The following is a 19,663-nucleotide window of genomic DNA, read 5'->3' on the forward strand; positions in this document are numbered from 1 at the left end:
AGTGCATTTCATTTTAGCGCTGGAGCAGGTATGCAACATGAATAGGTGGAAATAAGGGTGGAAACATACCTTAAAACGCGACACAAGTTGGGCCAGTAATGTTTTCTAATCACATTAACTTCATTGGTTCATGTGATATAAAAATATGGCATTACTCCTTATTATTATTTTATTAATTTTTATATGTGTATATTATATAGTATATAGTTTAGTATATAGTATATAGAATAGAATAGAATAGAATAGAAAAACTTTATTGCAACACAACACAGTAGGAAAATACAAGGGAAATAGTAATAGTACTTAGCGCTAGGGTGCAAAGGCGGCCTTATCACTAAAAGTGATCTTTTAACGGCGACCTGAGCGTACGAAGCCGATAAAAAAGAGGACAGTGGATGATGCATAAAGTATGTTACAAAAAATAAAATAAATTTACATGAACATACATACTCCATTTACATATTAACTACACAAATACCGATATAAATTTATATATACTATAATAGCCCGCGACTTCGTCTGCGTTTGATTTTGTTTTTAAAGTATTCAGTATCGCTAAGCCTTAAATGAGTATAGTTGTATATACATATAACATGTGACTGTCAATTAATTATAGACAAATAATTTGCAATAAAATAAAATTGTGACTTTACTTAAAGATCTAAGCTATCCTATCACTTAAGTTGGACCAGACTGCTCACGGTGTGCCAATTTAATTTAAAATCGGTTCAGTAGTTTAGGAGTCCATCGCGGACAAACATCGTGACAGGAGATTTATATATATTAAGATATATTTATGCTATTATAAACTTACACAATTCTCAATTACATAGATAAGTAATAATTACATATAGTATAGTATATAGTATATATATACATTTTTTTTTCTCGCCTGTGTATGTTTCACAGTTTGCACTGGGACAGTGTAACAATGAATATACACAGGCGCAGTGTCTTTCATGTTTGTCAAGGGTTGTCTGTAAGAGATTGCTATTGCAATAAGACCGCCTTTGCGCCTTTGCACACAACTGTATTTAACTTTTTTATTCTTTTTAATTTTACTTATTTTTTTCTTTTCTTGTGCGTTTCTTGTATGGTTTCTAAGTATGTGCAATAAGAATTCTAAATAAAATAAAATACTCCTAAGTGTGATAGTACTTTGTGTATCCCTTGAAAAGCTAATAAATAAATAAATAACACACGCCCTTCAAGGTATGGTCATTATTGACGGCCGATTGGCGCAGTGGGCAGCGACCCTGCTTTCTGAGCCAAGGCCGTGGGTTCGATTCCCACAACTGGACAATGTGTGTGATGAACATAAATGTTTTTCAGTGTCTGGGTGTTTATCTATAAGTATTTACGTATATTATTCATCAGTTATCTTAGTACCCACAACACAAGCTATGCTTACTTTGGGGCTAGATGGCGATGTGTGTATTGTCATAGTATATTTATTTTTATTTATTTATCATAAGGTAACCTGCATGACTGACAGTTCTTTATAATATTCTCAAAGGCGTGTGACACGTTACAAAGTGTGGATTGGAAGACTTCACGTCTTCCAATTCACACTTTGTAACGTAATAAAATTACTATTTAATTTTATATAAATATAAATATTGTTAAGATTTACGCGCGGACAGTCGTAGGATTATATCGCGAAACTGACATGACTATGGCCTAATCACTTCTCTTACTGAGTCGTGCTTTGTAGTGTAAAGTGTTGATGATAATGATAACGAGTATTCTAGTATATTACCAGTATTACTACAAGCTCTTGTGGCAGGCTGCCCAGCTCTTCCATACCATCAACCATAAAAATTGTAATAAAAAAGTAGATCCTTAATGTTACTGTAACGCACTTATGCATACTAAACCAAAGAGGCTTAGGTTTAGTATGCATAAGTGCGTTTTCAAGTGTGTGTTTCTATTTCTGCGTGACAATGTAAATGATTCAAAATTCATATGTGCATTTGTAGTATTAAATCCACCGTTTCATAATAGTTTAATTTATAGTGCTAACGGATAACTATTTAACTTATTGTTAATTATGTTGTAGAGATAAACGATTTTCGGTTGTTGAAGGGCAAATTTAGTTCTACTTGGAATTGAATGTTTCAGAACTTTGCAAACTAATAAATGATTGGGTTGACGCTGCCAAGTGCTGATCGATGGACTTCTCATGCTTTTGAGAATATTATAGAGAATTCTTAGTAATGCAGGTTTCCTTACGATGTTTTCTTTCATATTTTAAGTAAGTGATATTCAATTACTAAAATCAAAAACGCACACTACTCCGAAAAGTCCATGAGATCAAACTCGGTTCTCCCCGTGAGGAAGACAGATTATTGCGAACAACCAAGGTGTCCTGACTCCCACACTCTTCTCATTATCGACCTGTTCTAATAATAAAACCTCCCTCAGTTTGCGTCGGTATGACGTTAGGTGGTTATTGATGTGGAAAATATTTTACAGATGGTTTCATGTAAGCTGAGATATTAAATACTATCACTACTAGCGGTGTTTTGGTAGTATCACCAGGTTGGTTTGTTCGGGTTTGTTCTATGGGCCTCATAAGAAGGTTTAGATTTACTTAGCGGGCGATGGAGAGAGACACTTTGGGAGAATCAAATCAGAAATTACGAGATGTGTAGAAGAACCACACTCACCAATTCAAGCTGAACTGGATATCGGCGGGGCACATAGTTCTAAGAACCAATTGACGTTGGGGTTCTACGGTGCTGGAATGGCGAGCATAGAAAAAGGCAACGCAAGAGGTGGACAGACGATATCAAACAAATCGCTGGAAGCCGCTGGAAACAAGCGGCCCAGGATGGTGGATTTTGGAATTCCCTACGAAAGATTTTTTTTTTATTCCACTATAAGTTAGCCGGGGTGATGGTGGTAAGTGAGAAGTCTAAGATGATAGCAGGTTAACCTATTAGGGACTATGGTAGTCATACCCCTAACCGGTTGCGACGCGAAATCGCACCAAAACACTAAATCGTTTTTGTCGGTAGGGTGGTAACGAGCCACGGCCATAGTCTCTCACTAGCCCAGACCAGAGAAAATTCAGAAATTATAAATTCCCGAATTGCCCGTGCTGGGAATCAAACCCGTGACCTCCTGCTTAAATTCACAACGATCACCATTGCGCCACGCAGATCGACAAAAATGTATTAATAAACAGATAAACACCCATACACTGAAAAACCTTCATGTTCATCACACAAACATTTTCCAGTGGTGGGAATCGACCCCACAGTCTTTCTGAGTCGAGGACTGTGGGTGCGATTCCCAGCAGGGTCGCTGCCCACTATGATAACTAGCTGTCTTTGCTTGTCCAGTACTTTTTATCCGTTTTTATGCAATAAACTTATTTAATTTCGAGTCTACCGGTGATCCTAGAGCGGGCAGTTACCTTGGTCAACGAATTAGTTTGGCCATCCAAAGGGGCAATGCTGCCAGCATCTTAGGAACTGTGCCTCGCTGCCGTGGTTTCGAGGACGTTTTAGATTTTATTTAGTTTTAAATAGTTTATTTTAGGTTATATTTATAAAACAGTTAGTTTATTTTAGGTTATATTTATAAAACAAATGTGAAATTTGTTGAAATTCATTGTTCCAAATAAATAATTATAATTAAAAAAAAAAAAAAAAAAATTATATATTAATATAAAATAAATTGTATGGCGGCCGATTGGTGCAGTGGGAAACGACCCTGCTTTCTGAATCCAAAGCCGTGGGTTCGATTCTCAAAACTGGAAAATGTTTGTGTATCAACACGATTTTTTTCAGTGTCTGGGTGTTTATATGAATATTATAAGTATTTATGTGTATTATTCATAAAAATATTCATCAGTCATCTTAGTACCCATAACACAGCTACGCTTACTTTGGGACTAGATGGCGTTAGAGTATTGACGTAGCATATTTAAAGGAGCAATTAATTTTAGGAAGCAAGTTTTTTACGGAGGTAGTTAAGTTTAAGGAACTCAATACATTTTTATGCAGCTATAAATGTATAATACAAGTTACTGTACGTAAAACATTTATCGAGCGATTCTAATAATAAAACTACCCTCTGTTTGTGTCGGTGCGACGCGAGGTGGCTATCGAAGCGAGATAATTGATGAGAAGGCTGATGTCAGCTGTGCTATTAAATAACATAAACAAATAAATGGTTCATTTTTATGATAAAAGCAAATCAAACTTTACTTAGTCAAGTAGACGTAATTTAATACACTTACGACTACTATAATTTGTTTTTTTTTAATTCTGCTACACTACAGCCCTTGACTGCAATCTCATCTGGTGGTAAGTGATGATGCAGTTTTAGATGGACGGGCTAAGCTGTTAGGGAAATTATGTTACCTTCTACGCGACATCGCAACGGAACACTTAATCGCTTAGCGCCACGTCTTTGTCGGTAGGGTAACTACTTAACTAGCCACGGCCGAAGCCTCCCACCAGACCAGATCAGAGGAAACTCAGATATTATAAAATCCCAAAATGCCCCTGCAGGGAATCGAACCCGGTACCTCGTGTTGAAATTCAGTGCTGGCCTCACCATTGTGCCAGGGAGATCGTCAAGTACTGTGGTGAATCTAAAGTGAAGTTTATCCATTCATTTTTTTATTTCATGATGTTAGATTGCAATAATGAAATGTTTTTAAAAAGCTCAACAGTGTACTTAGAAACAGTACACGAAAAAGAATACACTATGCAAATCGTTCCCAAAACGTAAACAGGGCTAATTTAGAACTTATCTAACTAAACTAAACCGGAAATCAAGCCCAGATCATCAAATCCAATCCTAAAGGTACTTCCGATTCCCAGCGTGACGTCACTTCCTCCTGTGTCCACAAATCTCATGCTGTCAGAGAATTTAATCAGGGGTGGAGCAAATTGGTCGCCACCAACTAATTTACGATCGTCTCATACCTACACTCACGAATACCTTACCATTTGTCTAACAACTCGACCGGGAAGTGGGAACCTAAATTAGAAAAGAAAGAAAGGAGGAAAGAAACAAAGAAAAATCGTATTTATTGTCACACATTTGTGTAATAAAATAATTGTTAAAGTATGAAAAAAAAAATGTGTGATAATGGGGCTAACTTTTTTAGTACTAACTTTTTTAGTACTTTTATATATAAAATTATATAAAAGTACTAAAAAAGTGTGAAAAGTAATAATTTGTTATTTTTTATTTATTTATTAATTTTTTTATTTACTAGTGGTTATTGAGATTTTTTGTACAATAATTTAAAGAATTTTTTAACTCTATTTGTAGACGTTATTATTAGTTAGTTATTAGAGGTCAGATCAGGAAAATACACAGTTCGATTTAAATAGACAAAAACAAACCATATTAATATTATATTATAATCTAGTAGTAGTAGTATATTGTAGAGAAAACGAATCGTAAACAAATGTTAGTGGGCAGGACTCCCAACTGATTTACGTTACCCTTGATCAGACTTGTTTGTAATGTTTAAGTGCCCCAGAATTAGTAATAATTTATATAGTTCTCAGATTTTCTTCTACTCCATTAATGTATTATCATTAGAAACAGACTGTCTGCTTTCATTTAGTTATCATTACCTTTTACGACAAAATAAAATAAAATAAAAGTCTTCTTTAATTACAAGTTTGCGGTTCTCTGACCGCACCTGACATCGTAGAAATAAATTCCACCCTCATCATCTGGATTCTTCTACCGTTCGAAATACCAGATCATTTCTACCGCGCACTTGCAAATTATGGAACAATCTCCCATCTGATGTGTTTCCTCAAAAATACAATCCAGGGTTATTCAAGGGCCGGATAAACAAATTCCTTAAAAGCCGGCAACGCATCGGTGGCTCCTCTGGTGCTGCAGATGGTTATGGGCGGCGGTGATCAATTACCATCAGTTGACCCACTTTCTCGTTTGCCCGCTATTAATATTAAAAAAAAAAAAAAGATGTCAAATTTACATTTGTTTTAAGTTCTATTATAAACAAAATATGCAGTTATGGGCCGAAGAGTGACATAGGCTACTTTTAATTCCGGAAATGCACAGTTCCCGTGGGAAGATTCGCTTACGCATTGCTGCATGATTGACAAAACGTTTTTTTTTTTCATATTAATAGCGGGCAAACGAGTGGGCCACCTGATGGTAAGTGATCACCGCCGCTCATAAACATCTGCAGCACCAGAGGAGCCACCGATGCGTTGCCAGCTTTTAAGGAATATGTTTATCCGCCCCTTGAATAACCCTAGATTGTATTTTTGAGGAAACACATCAGATGGGAGATTGTTCCATAATTAGCAAGTGCGCGGCGCGGTACGTAAACGTAAGCGTATCTTCCCTCAGGAACTATGCATTTTTCCGGGATAGAAAGTAGCGTTTGCCACTCTCCGGCCCATAAACTGTCTCTATGCAAAAAATCGCATCAATCTGTTGCTCTGTTGCTGCGTGATTGATGGACAAACACACTTCTAATATTAGTATGGATATATTTATTTATTTATTTATAATCGACAACCAACAGCAGATACATTAAAACTTGCTTTTTTTTTTGGAATGAGTCACATAGTAAATGTTCAACTATTTACAGGTTATCACAGTATGCATTAAAATGTAAAAAGTCATTCTTATAAATTATTTACAATTAATTATTAGTCAGTTAATATAAACCTTTAAAAGTATAAATATTTAAAGGTAATTAAATTAATTATATAAATCATTACGGCCCACGGTTTAATCTCAGAATGAAAAGGGCTTAGACCGTAGTCCACTAAGCTCGCGCTGACCAACTGCGGATTGGTAGACTTCCCACACCTTTGAGAACATTACGTACACTCTCAGTCGATGGGCATAGGGCAGCAATTTAAGTGTCTTGGTTAACAATAAAAGAAAAAATTAAAAGGCGCAAGAACAGGTATTTATGCATCAATACCTTCCAATAACTTCTATACCTTATTTTTTGTCCCAAGCGAGCTGGTACATAAAAATAAATTTAAATATATCGTTTCCCTATAAAAATAACCGGGGCGGGTGTGTTATTACAGCGATATAGAGTTTCGTACTTCTAACACGTTAAGATGGAAGATATCCCCCTATCTTTCACCTGTCATTTGTTTTACTCTCTCTCGGTAATGTGAACATACGGTAGGGAATTTTGTCGAGCCGATCATTTTATAAATATAAGATAATAGCCAAGTGGGTAGGACTTCGGCTTCACTTTTGGGGGGCGACTTCGAATAGCAGAACGCACCTCCAACGTTTTGTACGTTTTAAGCAATTTATTTTTTATTTATTTATTTATTTATTACACAAACTACTAAAATTATAAATCGTCGCATCCTGAAACTCACATGAGTTTATTTGGACGCTGCACATTCCTCTAAAATCTCATAAGTTTATAAGTTTATCATATATTAACCATTAAATAGCAATACAGTATACAGCAGGTAGTACACTAATAAATCCAGTGTAGGTAATTCTGTACTGCGAGCCATCGCGTCGCTCAGTAGATACGAGCGACCGGTTTGGCGCTGCCCCGAATGCATACGTTATACAGGTGTTCATATTACTATGTTTAAAGGTTTTAAGTTACATTTATTTCATGGTAATATTTGTTTAGAATGCGTATAAATTAAAATATCACTTGCTTCAACGGTAAAGGAAAACATCGTAGGGAAACCTGCCTTTGGTGTGTGAAGTCCACCAATCCGCACTGGGCCAGCGTCCGTCTAGCCTTGGGGCTAGATGGCGATGTGTGTATTGTCGTAGTATACAACTTCCAAAGATGAATGGTTGGACCTTGGTCCCCGAGTAAGAGCACCAATACTTGGTAAAAATTAATTTAAGTAATCCTAACTTTATTTTTTAAGCATAGTTATCATCCACACACACACACATCCACAGCATTTTAAAACACTGCTGGGAACTTGGGCTCCTCATTCGTAAGAGAGTAGAAATTAGAACGTAAACCCACACCGCTGCTCCAATATAGCTATGAAAGAAAAGCAAGAAATAAATTGTTTATTTACCCCAAAAATATTTACATACAAATGTCAAATACATAAATATGACTAACCTAGACTCTGTTTTTTCTGTGCGTCAAACACGACTCCAATATCAGAGCGATGTGTGCCCTAGACTGACAGGAAGTTACGGAAAGCATGTGGTTCAATAGGGATAAAGTAAAAACCCACCTTAATACAAATCCACAGCGAGCTGCGGCGCTGATTTTCAGGAGGACCCTGCATGCTCACAAACGTGTTTGTGACAGCTTGAGCACTACTACTATTCGAGTTTTAACGATAATATGCTCAATATTACTGTCACCTCATTAAAATTGCTATTTACAACTGTACCAAAAAGCGGTGATAGCGCAATGGGTAGAAGCTCAACTTCACTTTCGGGAGGCCAAATTCGAATCCCAGCACCTCTAACTTCTCTAAGTTATGTCCTACTCATAGTGATGTTAACCGAGGCATGCGTGCTGCCCAATAATTAATATTTTTTTGGGTTCATCCGTGAAATGGATCCCAGAACTTAAACATTGGATAAAAGCAGGTGGCAATACTTTGCGGAATTCCATGATATATTATGAAAATTAAGCTTAACTTGCTTTACTCCATGAAAAGCAGTATAATCTGTATTGTGTAGTTTATAATTTCTTCCATACTTCTACTCCACGTCAAACAGATCTTCGGTGTTGTTGATGATGTTGAGTGAACCTGAACTTAAACCAAACTTTCTCATACTTTTCTAATTATAACAATATGAAATTAAATAAAACGCAAATTATACAAAATACACTTTATTATATACCTACCATACTTTGATTAACAAGAAATATGAATATGCAACGATGACCTTCCTGGTGCAGTGGCGACTGTCATTTTCTTAAGTCTGACTGTCAAGTGGGAGTTCCGAGGTTCAATTCCTTTCATAATTTCTAAATACAGAGAGTTTTCAAGGTCTGGTCAAGGGGGAATCATTGGCCGTGGCTAGATACCAACTGTGTACCAACAAAAAAATGGGGTTTTATAAACCCCATATTCCATGAATAGCCCTAGCAACTTAGCCCGCTACCATCTTAGACTGCATCAACATACACCACCACGTACTAGTAACGTACGGAAGAAAAAAAAATTTAAAGAAATTACAATAAGCGACCGTATCACTATAAAGCCAGAGGATACGATTTTATTATTATTATTATTATTTAACTCTTTATTTGTACACCACAATGAAGTTAGGAAAATAAAAAAACAAAAGAAATACAAAGACAGAAGTAGAATATAAAAGGCGGCCTTATCGCTAAGTAGCGATCTCTGCCAGGCAACCTTTGGATTAGGACAAGATGAGAGAGAGCGGACAGGTGGTGTAAAATTATTATAAACGTACATTCAAATAGCTAAATACAAATACATAAACAAAATTGCACAAATAAGAAAAATATAATAAATAAATATAAAATAATAAAGTAATATATACTCAATCATACATATATGAACATATAGATAATAAAAATAAACATAATCAAGGTATAATAAATGTCGTCATTATAGTGCAAGATAATATGCTTTCACCGCGTTTTTAACTGTTTCAAGCGATTTTGCCTCACGTATATTTAGTGGGAGCGCATTCTGCAACTCAATAGCTTGCACTGTAAACGAGAGTTTATAGAACTTCGTCTTGTGAAAAGGCATGTGAAGTGTCAGCATACGACATGATCTCAAATCAGCAGGCAATCCTACAAAATCAAATTTTTCCTTCAAGTACGAAGGTGTTTTAGGATTAAATAACACACAGTACAGAAGTGAAAGGACATGCATATCTCGGCGACGGCGAATAGGGAGCCACTTGAGCTTTTGTCGAAATTCAGATACGTGGTCATACTTGCGTAGGCCAAATATGAACCGAATAGCAAGATTTTGGAGACGCTCAAGTTTGTTAAGCTGGTCCTCAGTCAAATTAAGATAGCTTGCGTCCGCATAGTCAAGAATAGATAGGAGGGAATGTGCCAACATAACTTTAGTCGGGATTGGGAGAATAGATCTTAGGCGTCGCAGCGAGCCCATGGTGGCAAACATACGTTTACTCATTTCTTTTATCTGTGTGGACCAAGACAAATCCTGATCTAAATATAAGCCAAGGTCTTTAACGGTTTAATATCTTTTAAGAAGATCATGCTTGATGAAATTTTTATCCGTATGCTCCCAAACTGTGATGTAAGTGGAAAATAACATAAGCGTCATATATCCCGGTTTTATTTCATTAAGGCCGGCCTTTGTGAGATGTTGCGGTGATAAGTTTTAGGAGAATTGCAACAACGTTTTTCCACTTTTTCATTTGTGTGATAGTGTGTTGAAAGGAAGCAATTGTCATAATTGACAGGCGGTTGGCGCAGTGGGCCCTGTTTTCTGCGTTCGGCCGTGGATTCGATCGAGGAGTATCTGTATGGTCTAATTAATAATTTCTTCAATCTTATACTCCACACCAAACAGATCTTTGGAAATGTACCCTCTACGCACGTTTCGCTCCGAAACCGGAGCATCCTCAGGAGATGTTGCCTTTGCAATGAATTATTGTTAAGATACACAACAATTATTAAACTTATATACATTGATAACAATTATTCATTGTAAAGTCAATATCTCCTGAGGATGCTCCGGTTTCGGAACGTAAAGTGCGTAGAGGGTACATTGACGAGATCTGTAAGATAGAAAAGTCCTATTATAGTAGTAGTAGTAGTATTAAGGATTACGTTAACAATAAAAAAGCTTGGGTGCTCTAACCCTGTTGCTTCTTAAATGACAATGTGAGATGGTAATAACAAAAAGAACACCCGGCTAAGTTTGTTGTGGGTTCCTGCGTAGATTTAGTTTTAAGTTTACGATTGCAGTTATCGCCATCAGTGATATTGGAATAAAGAAATATTTGAGAACTATTTACCAAATGTTGGGTATATAAATGCTAATAAAAACATATTGTATTATTTATTATATTTAACAGAAGCCATAATCTAAAAAACATCAAGCTTTCACATGACAAAAAAAAGTGTTATTTTTAATATATTATTTAGTTACTCTGTGTAAATGGATACTTTTCATATATCAATTTCATTCGAGTTTCGATGTTTTTAATTATTCATACAATTTATGAAGTCCTTAAAAACGTTCAATTGAAAATACAAAAGGTTAAATGTGAAATCGACCAAACATAATCCTAAGAAAAAATATTCACTGAATAATATAACTTTATAATCATTTTCCTGAACGAAAATAAGTTAAATTAAGGTATAATTCTTAAGCAGAGTAAATACAATTAGCATAATAGCCGAAGAGCCGGGGTGGAGCGAACAATGAAATTTTTAAAAGAACTTTCTGGAGCTTGTTTAAAATATATCCACTTGACTTGGAAAATTGATAAAGGGACAAGAGTATTTACAGATAATGGCCGAAACGGAATTTCTTTATTTCATAAAATCCATCAACTACTTGATAGCATTTATAAAATAAAGAAATTCTGATATATACATTACTATACTATACTACACGTACGACAATACACACATCTCCATCTAGTCCCAAAGTAAGCGTTGCTCGTTTTATGGGTACAAAGATGACTGATGAATATTTTTATGAATAATATACATAAATACTTATAATATACATACAAACATTTTCCAGTTGTGGGAATCGAACCCGCGACTTTAGACTTCGAAAGCAGGGTCACCGCCCACTGCGCCAGTCGGCTGTCAATTGGATTGCTTGTTTGTAAACTATTTTTGGGCCAACCACTGCAACGATCTTGATGAAGTTTGTCAGATTTATAGCTTGCATCCTGGAGATCATCATCATCAGCCTATATTAGCCCACTGCTGGACTAAGGCCTCTTCATTTGCACGCCGTTAGCTGCATAAAGTTCTTCCCTACTGCCTTTACGATATCATCCCTCCATCAAGCATCGAACTGAAGTCCTTCTTTTTAAGTAACTTATGATCATTTTTATACACAACATGGTAAACTGGCAATCATGTTCTGTAGTTAACGTACCTAGACTTAATTCTCTGTTAGCATATATTACAAACCTGGGTGGTTTTCATATGCTAGTTATAAGATTTTTCTATTTTTTTCGGTCGGCCGATGCTTCTGAGTCCATCCTCGGGATGGAAATTCGATATTTTTCATCTCAGAACAGCACCAGAATAACTTTCCTGGATGATTTAAAAAAGTTTTTGTTACCGATGCTTGGCTGCACAGTTCTTATTAAGTTTTCGAAAGTTCACAGATTTAATTAGCATCCTGGACGGACGGGCATTAGATACTTCTTATCCCGGGAAACCTAACAATTCTAGCGGGATCTTTTAAAACCGAAAAAAACGTGGAAGACATCTTGGGAAACATCTTGTTCTTACTTGTTATGTTGGATTTTATTTTACCGTCAGAAGTTTCAAGGAAAGATTGAAGAAGTTATCTCTGTGTAGTTAATTAAAGTGTGCTATAAGTTCAGATGGATTGATGTTTGAGTTTATAATGTGCTATGTTGTAGTTAGAGATACTAAAACGATTAAAAGTTTTGAGATATGGTTTCTTTTAAATGTAATTGACAGATACTGACCTTGTCGACTCCGAGATATCAACAAAAATTGTAAATTGACGTCGACTTATGAATGTATTTAAAACTAAACTATCGGAACACATTATTCAAAACTGTGGGTAGTTTAAAGTTAAATTCATTAAATGAGTAAACCAATACTTCTGATATTACGATAGACACTTAAATATTCTACCTATTAATTTCTTGTTTCCATGTAAGTGACGTGTGTTTTTTATGGAAAATAAACATCTTCAAAACTGTCACGCCATGAGAACGATTTTTCATACTTTTTAATTTAGTTTTATTTTATTATAATTTCATTTTAATTCTTTTTTTATTTTGTAACATTATAACCCTATTAATCAGTATACATAAAATATTTTTAGATATACCATATTTTAAAATGCAGTTGTATTTAATTTGTTGTGAAAACCTGTGATAAGCTGAACATTCGCTAAGCTCACAACGAAGAAACTTGGACAAGAGAAAATGTATCAGCTGTTTGTTTTCCTAAATAAATAAATGATACCCATAACGTAAAGGCAACGCCATCTATCCGCAGGCGCGGTCAAAACTACCCAAGAAACGTCGCCGCGTGCTGCCTGTTGAGCAACCCCGTAGAAAGCGGGACGCCAGCGCCTCCAATCGCCGCGTGAATGCTGTGAAACACCCTGTAGTTCTGAAGGACTTGCCCGTTAACAGCAAATTTGGTGAGTTCAGAGTTCATTGTAGTTCTATTGTTTTTCAATAGAGGGCGTAGCTATTAAAACCATAAAGGAACAATGTAATTAGTACCTATTACCTTGTGAATATGTAGCCTTACACTACAAAGGGTCGAGGGTTGTTTGAGGAGCTCCAGTCTAAGATGAAAGCGAACTTACCTATTGGGGAGTATACCAGATAAGAGTAACCCAATAAGGTTCTACGCGACATCGTACCGGAAGAATCACTTAGCGGCACATCTTTGTCTTAAGGACGGTAACTAGCCACCGCCGAAGCCTTCCACCAGACCAGACCAAAGAAAATTCGGAAACCTTCAACTTACCACTACAGAGAGCCTGCGCCAGGGAGGACGTCAAAAAGACATACAAAGACAGGATTTTTGGTCTATATAATAGTGTTACTTTACTAATATTATAAATGTGAATGTAAGTTTGTTTGTTACGCTATCACGCAAAAACTACTGAACCGATCTTCATGAAAGTTTTTATACATATTTTTATAGGTATTAGAAATAATATAGTATACTTTTCATTGCAAAAAAAAAATACGTAAGAAAAATTTTTTTTTGTGAAAAAATCTTAAAATCTCATATATGACTATAGGTGTAGACTATGAAGCTGTACGCTGCCTCTCAAAATTACGCGGGCGGAGCAGCAGGGCACATCTTGTAGTGTTATAACTTAAATATATAAAAGAAAACTAAAATAACCTTCCTGAATAACTGCTTCCAGGTGTGAACGGCATGAATATGATCAGCTTAGCACTGCAGGGTCCTTCGAATCTCCTTCGTCCACCAGTCGCCGCTGCACCGCTACAAGCCAGGGCACCTATAGGTAAACCCAGACATCCCATCATTGTAATGTACCCCTCATACAAAACCTTACATACAGCTCCAAAACAGATCCAGTTTTAGATACCTTACTGCATGAATCTCTCAACCTTACCAAACGGATCTACAAAATTTTACTCTCTATTCACGTTTCTTTCCCCACTTAAATCCTATTTGTAAGGCAAAGCGTCTACACTATGGATTATTTATGCAGTCGCACAATGAAAGAAAGATAATATTAAACACTAAGCATCAACATGTCTTAAATATGGTTCAACGGGTACATATTACATACCAAAATCATATTTTTGGATTTGTCGATATTTCGACATAGTTGCATGGATCGTGGTCACGACGGGACTGCGTAGGTGATCGCATCACTTCTCAATTTAAAAGTGACGTTGTCAGTGTAGTATGTCGAACAGTTCGTGAAATACAGACAAAAGAACACGAAAGCGGGTAGTCAGATTCTGCCCGTGACATCCAACTTGACATCTCGTACCTACGCAGTCCCATCGTGACCACGGTCCATGCAACTGAGTCGAAATATCGACAAATCCAAAAATATTATCGTGGTATGTACCCGTTGAACTAAGATATGTTGATTAACCACGAAAATCTTAGTTTAAAATCTTTAAGCATCAACAGATCACATAAAACCCACACAAGCCAGAAAAACAAAATATCCGTTAAACTTTTTTTACACTAACGCAATTTTTTACTTCACCCATATTTGTTACAGTCGAGAGTCCAATAATCAACACGCAATGCGGCGCTATTTCCCTGGCGTCTCTGCAACCACCTCTGATGACCGTCCCGCCCCTGCAACCAAGACCTGCAACCACCGGCTCCCTAGACTTGATGTTACCTTTGCAACCAAAACTGTTACCCGGTTACAATCTGCAATCATCGTTTCTATCCAGCACCCTCTCAACTGTACGCCCACCGGATTTACCGAGAAACGGTAAAGCTGATTTTTATAAGCCCAGTGTTGAAATTATAGTCGAAAAAAGAGAATCAATATCTGATTCCTTGAAAGAAATTAGTGATGTAAACATTAATGATAGTTTAATAAGCTGTGAAAATGTAGATAGAGATATCAATGTAAATAATTTAGAGGAATATGAAATGAATACTATGAATGAAGTAGAATTAGAAGAAGAAAATCATAACGAAGAAGATACCAGTTTATCAAAAGATGTAATTAATTCTAATGTTATAGAAGTTAGCAAAGTTGATACAAGTCTCAATTGTAGTTCAAATGAGAACAGTCCTAATAATAATTCTTACTAGTAGTATTACCTGTTGTAAATAATAGTTATTATAGTTATGAATGTTTTACTAAAAATCTAGCTGTGCAACCCCATTTGTTAAAAAAATGTTTTAGGTTAGGAAATTGAAATTTTGAATGATCCTAACTTTGTCAGAACTAGAACTTATAGTGTTTAAATTGTATAAAAAGCAAACTAAGCAGTAACATACTTTTAACAATAACAAAATTGAATGATAAGATTTCGCTCATGACATTCTTTGCTGACCTATTGCGTTTTAAAAGTAAGTTTCCGCCATATTAATATTTAAAACTAAATTGAATTCGAAAGAAAAAGGAAAATTGGAACCTTCTATTATGAGATGTATGATAATAGAAAAAGGATTAAAAATCGGTGATTCTAAAAAGTTTATGACAAACGTTGCCTGAGAGATGGAATCCTATTAACGGAACTTTCCATGATAACTAATTTCATAAAATCTTAGTTTCATATTTTCTTTCCTTCTAATATTATTAAACAAGATTTAGTGAAGATAAATAAAAAGTTAATAGAATTTCGACTAGTGTTAACATCTCAGCTGTATAAGGAGTTTATGAAATATTTTAGATTTTATTTGTTCGGAAGCGAAGTTTTCAATATTAGTATATTGTATGCAGCAAAATACGTAGAAATTAATATATTATTATTATCTCGTTATCATCAACAAACCATTACCGGCCAACTACAGGGCACGGGTCTCCTCACAGATGAGAAGGGGTTAAGTAAGTACGGTTAGGCCGTAGTCTACCACGCTGGCCAAGTGCGGATTGCTAGACTTCACACGCCGTTGAGAACGTTATGAATAACTCTCAGTCATGCAGGTTTCCTCACGATGTTTTCCTTCACCGTTCAAAGCAAGTTAAATTTAAATTGCTTAAATTAAAAACGCACATAATTCCAAAAAGTTAGTGGTGCGTGCCGGGGCTCGATCTCGGTCTCCACGATAGTAAAACCGTAGCCTTACCCACTAGGTTATCACCACTTCTCAATCGGTCTATTATCGTCCAGTGGTTAGGACCCTTCGTTATGAATATCTGATTTATTATAATTAACTTGTTAACCAACTGAAGTATTATTAATTCCAATTTTCCTTTTTCTAAATAATTTAGTCGTAGAAAATAATAAAGCATGAATGTAAAAATAAATTTGACTCACTATTTTTCTAAAGGCGCGATCTCACTACCCGAAAAGTTTTTCGAAGCACCTATTCAATTAAGAACGAAGAACTTGAACATTAATTTACGAATTAGCCAGTATTTATATTGTTAGTAAAGATAAAGTGAAGCATTTTATTTCATTAAGTTTCAACTACAAGCGCTGGCTGTAGATGATTCAATCCTAGCTTAAAACAATTAACTTATGGCAAATTAGACTCTGAAATTATATTGTTTTGATACTTGAAAACTATTGACATTCGACTTGCGAGTCATACAGTTATCACATTACACGCGAGCTTTACCCGACGTGAGATCGCGCCGTAATAAAAGAAAGAAACCTTGAAAGGTCCCAGTCTCATAAAAAAAATATTAAAAAAAAGTTTAAGTAATTTGATCTTAATAATAAAAAAACAAATGTTTCAACAATTCTACAATCAATCAACTTTTTATCTTGACCAAAACTAGCGTAGTAGTTACTAGTTAGTTTATAGAAAATTTTTGTATATTTTGTAAAAAGAAAGACGTGACAGTGATCAAATTGTACATTGTATACATAATTAATACATAATACATAATTACTAGCGGCATAATAGCGCGATTCCTTTTCTATTTAAAACATTGAATTTCCCTTGTAAAATATCCTATTAAATAGTAAGAATTCTTAAAATATAATTTTGCTTCTTCACATTTTATCTCCAAATCACGAGGCTACAGATATTTGAACGTTATACCGTTTACAAATCTTCCTCGAGAGAAGAAAAGTAAAGTTTGAAGGAGTAAACAGCTCTGTGAGTAAGTAATTAATGATAAATTATATGTAATACCATTTTCAGTTAAGCTGAGGAAATTAATTTTGTCTGATCTGTTCGAAACTCGAGTCGGAAAAAATAATAGTACTGGGGTTTTCCATGGTTCTAAGCAGAACATGGAAATTAAAAAAATATATTATGTTACTACTTAATAAAATAGCTTATAAGTTCGCTGTACGGTGATATACCTTTGCCTTTTACCTATGGCAAAGAATACAGAAAAAAAAAAGCTTTTAAGTATTTTATAACCTATACCAGCGCGAATTTAAAATGGCGTCAACAATTGTGACGCAAATTCGCAAGAATGCGAATTAAATTAAATTGGCTGTGAAATAAGAACTAAAATTATACATATAAGCGACTCATTAACAAAAAGTAATTTTCTCCTAAGGAATAAAATGTCTAAGGAAACCCTGACTTAAAACAACAAAGTAAATTGTGCCAAAGAAAACATTATAAAACCCTTAGTCATATTAAACTTATAAAAATTTACTTTATAAAATTGTTAACTGTTAATAATAATATGGCCGATATTTTATTTTGTTTTATAACACTTTCATTTTATTTAATTATAATATTTTATAAATTTTGTACAAAAAAAGATTTACTTGACGGTTTGGTGATCGCAATATATGGTAGTAGTAGCACAGAGAAGGCTGCTGCCCGTTCTCAGCTATATTCCCTTAGTCGTCTCGTACGACGCAGACATAGGAGGGGTGACAACTGTTCTCTGATCTGCCGTCACCCCACGGCATTAGATATCAAAGCTTAATTCTTTTTTGTACATAATATAAAGTGAGATAAATGTCAAATGTTTGCCGTGGCTTAGTTATAAAGCAACAAGAAAGCTATTTTATCAATTGGATTTCGTTGTATTTTTATCGCTATAAAGGTCAAATACCGGCACCACGTTTTAGCCATTTTCATGCGATTTCAGTGCAAGTGGACGCATTCTTTACGATTTTTATATATTTCATTGTAGACTTATACTTCTATAAATAGCACTATGATAAAGATAAATTATTTAGGAAGCCAATGCCGTTTACAGAATCATGAAAGGTGGGATTGATATTTTTTTATACGCATTTCCGCAAAAAGTGTCGTAAATGTAATATTTAAAAAAAAAGAACGGCTTCCAAATATGAACTGTTTGAAACTGACATTTAAATTATTGAGGATGGATGGCGCGCTTCAGAGGTTAACTTGGTCATGACCAATTACACTACGGTCTTGCCAACGATTTTCATCATGATATGCGCTCTGGCTTAACTAGCTTCACTAGAACGCTTACACACTCCTTACCTATTTAAGTTGCTTTTCTAAGTGTATCCACAAAAGCCACTCGCAATTGAGGAGTCGTTTTCCTATGTCAAACTCTGTATTGTCAAAATAAATTGGACTTAATTTAACTTGTATTAGAGTCGCAAATCTTGTGCTGTTGATTTTTATTTTGCAAACGGTCTGTGAAAAGTCCATGCTAAATAATTGTAGGCCAATTTAAGCTTTAAAATAATAATGATAAGATTTATTTCACTCCGATGTTCTAGTATTCAAAATCTCGAAAACGACTCCTCGATGTCTCCACTCCGCCGAGTATTTCTTGTTCTAATGCTACTGGTTGACTGGTAGTAAACCGAGGTAATTTATAATTAAAATCAATAACTTATGACCGAGACTATTTTTAATAACGTAAAATATTAAAAAATATATTAATTTAAAAAATAAAAACAACAAAAAATAAAAACAATGTTAGTTATATCTTTAAACTTAATATATGTTAGTTAAACAAGCTCTTTGAGGCACAGATTAATATTAAATACGCAATTCGGACTACCAAAATTATACTGACGCAGCTAACCATATCGCCCTCTATGTATTTAGTCAGAAACCAACTAACTGTTTATATTCCTAAGTAATTATTAAGAATTTTTATTTATATGATGACAACCCTAGCACCAAACTTATCATAATAGATCATCTATAATATAAACGCGAATAAAGTTTCAACCAATAGTAAAACCAATCAGTGAATCGAAAGGATTGCGATAATGGCATTGAGTCTAACACAGTTTTGTACTAGGGAGACAGAATAATTTTTGTTCCGAATATTCTACGTTATTACCATTGATCAATAAGTAATTTCATCTAGATATACTGTTTTCGTGAAAAAGAAGTTCTCACCCACTAACACACACTTGGACACCCATTTTTTTTGTTTCCTAGTGAGTA

General features: G+C 35.1%; 1 protein-coding gene across 1 annotated transcript in view; it reads left to right on the top strand.

Annotated features, from left to right (window-relative positions):
* The window catches only part of LOC120630795 (potassium voltage-gated channel protein Shaw-like), a 241,637-nt gene extending 226,168 nt beyond the window's left edge, over positions 1 to 15,469 (top strand). Inside the window, exons 8-10 of the mRNA XM_039900074.1 lie at positions 13,169 to 13,316; positions 14,061 to 14,162; positions 14,901 to 15,469. Of these exons, the coding sequence (XP_039756008.1) occupies positions 13,169 to 13,316; positions 14,061 to 14,162; positions 14,901 to 15,451 (801 nt within the window). The 3' untranslated portion in view covers positions 15,452 to 15,469. The remainder of the gene's footprint in view (positions 1 to 13,168; positions 13,317 to 14,060; positions 14,163 to 14,900) is intronic.
* Positions 15,470 to 19,663: the final 4,194 nt, after the last annotated feature.

The sequence above is a fragment of the Pararge aegeria genome, chromosome 17 (genome assembly GCF_905163445.1).
Source record: "Pararge aegeria chromosome 17, ilParAegt1.1, whole genome shotgun sequence".
NCBI classification, from domain to species: Eukaryota; Metazoa; Arthropoda; class Insecta; order Lepidoptera; family Nymphalidae; genus Pararge; species Pararge aegeria.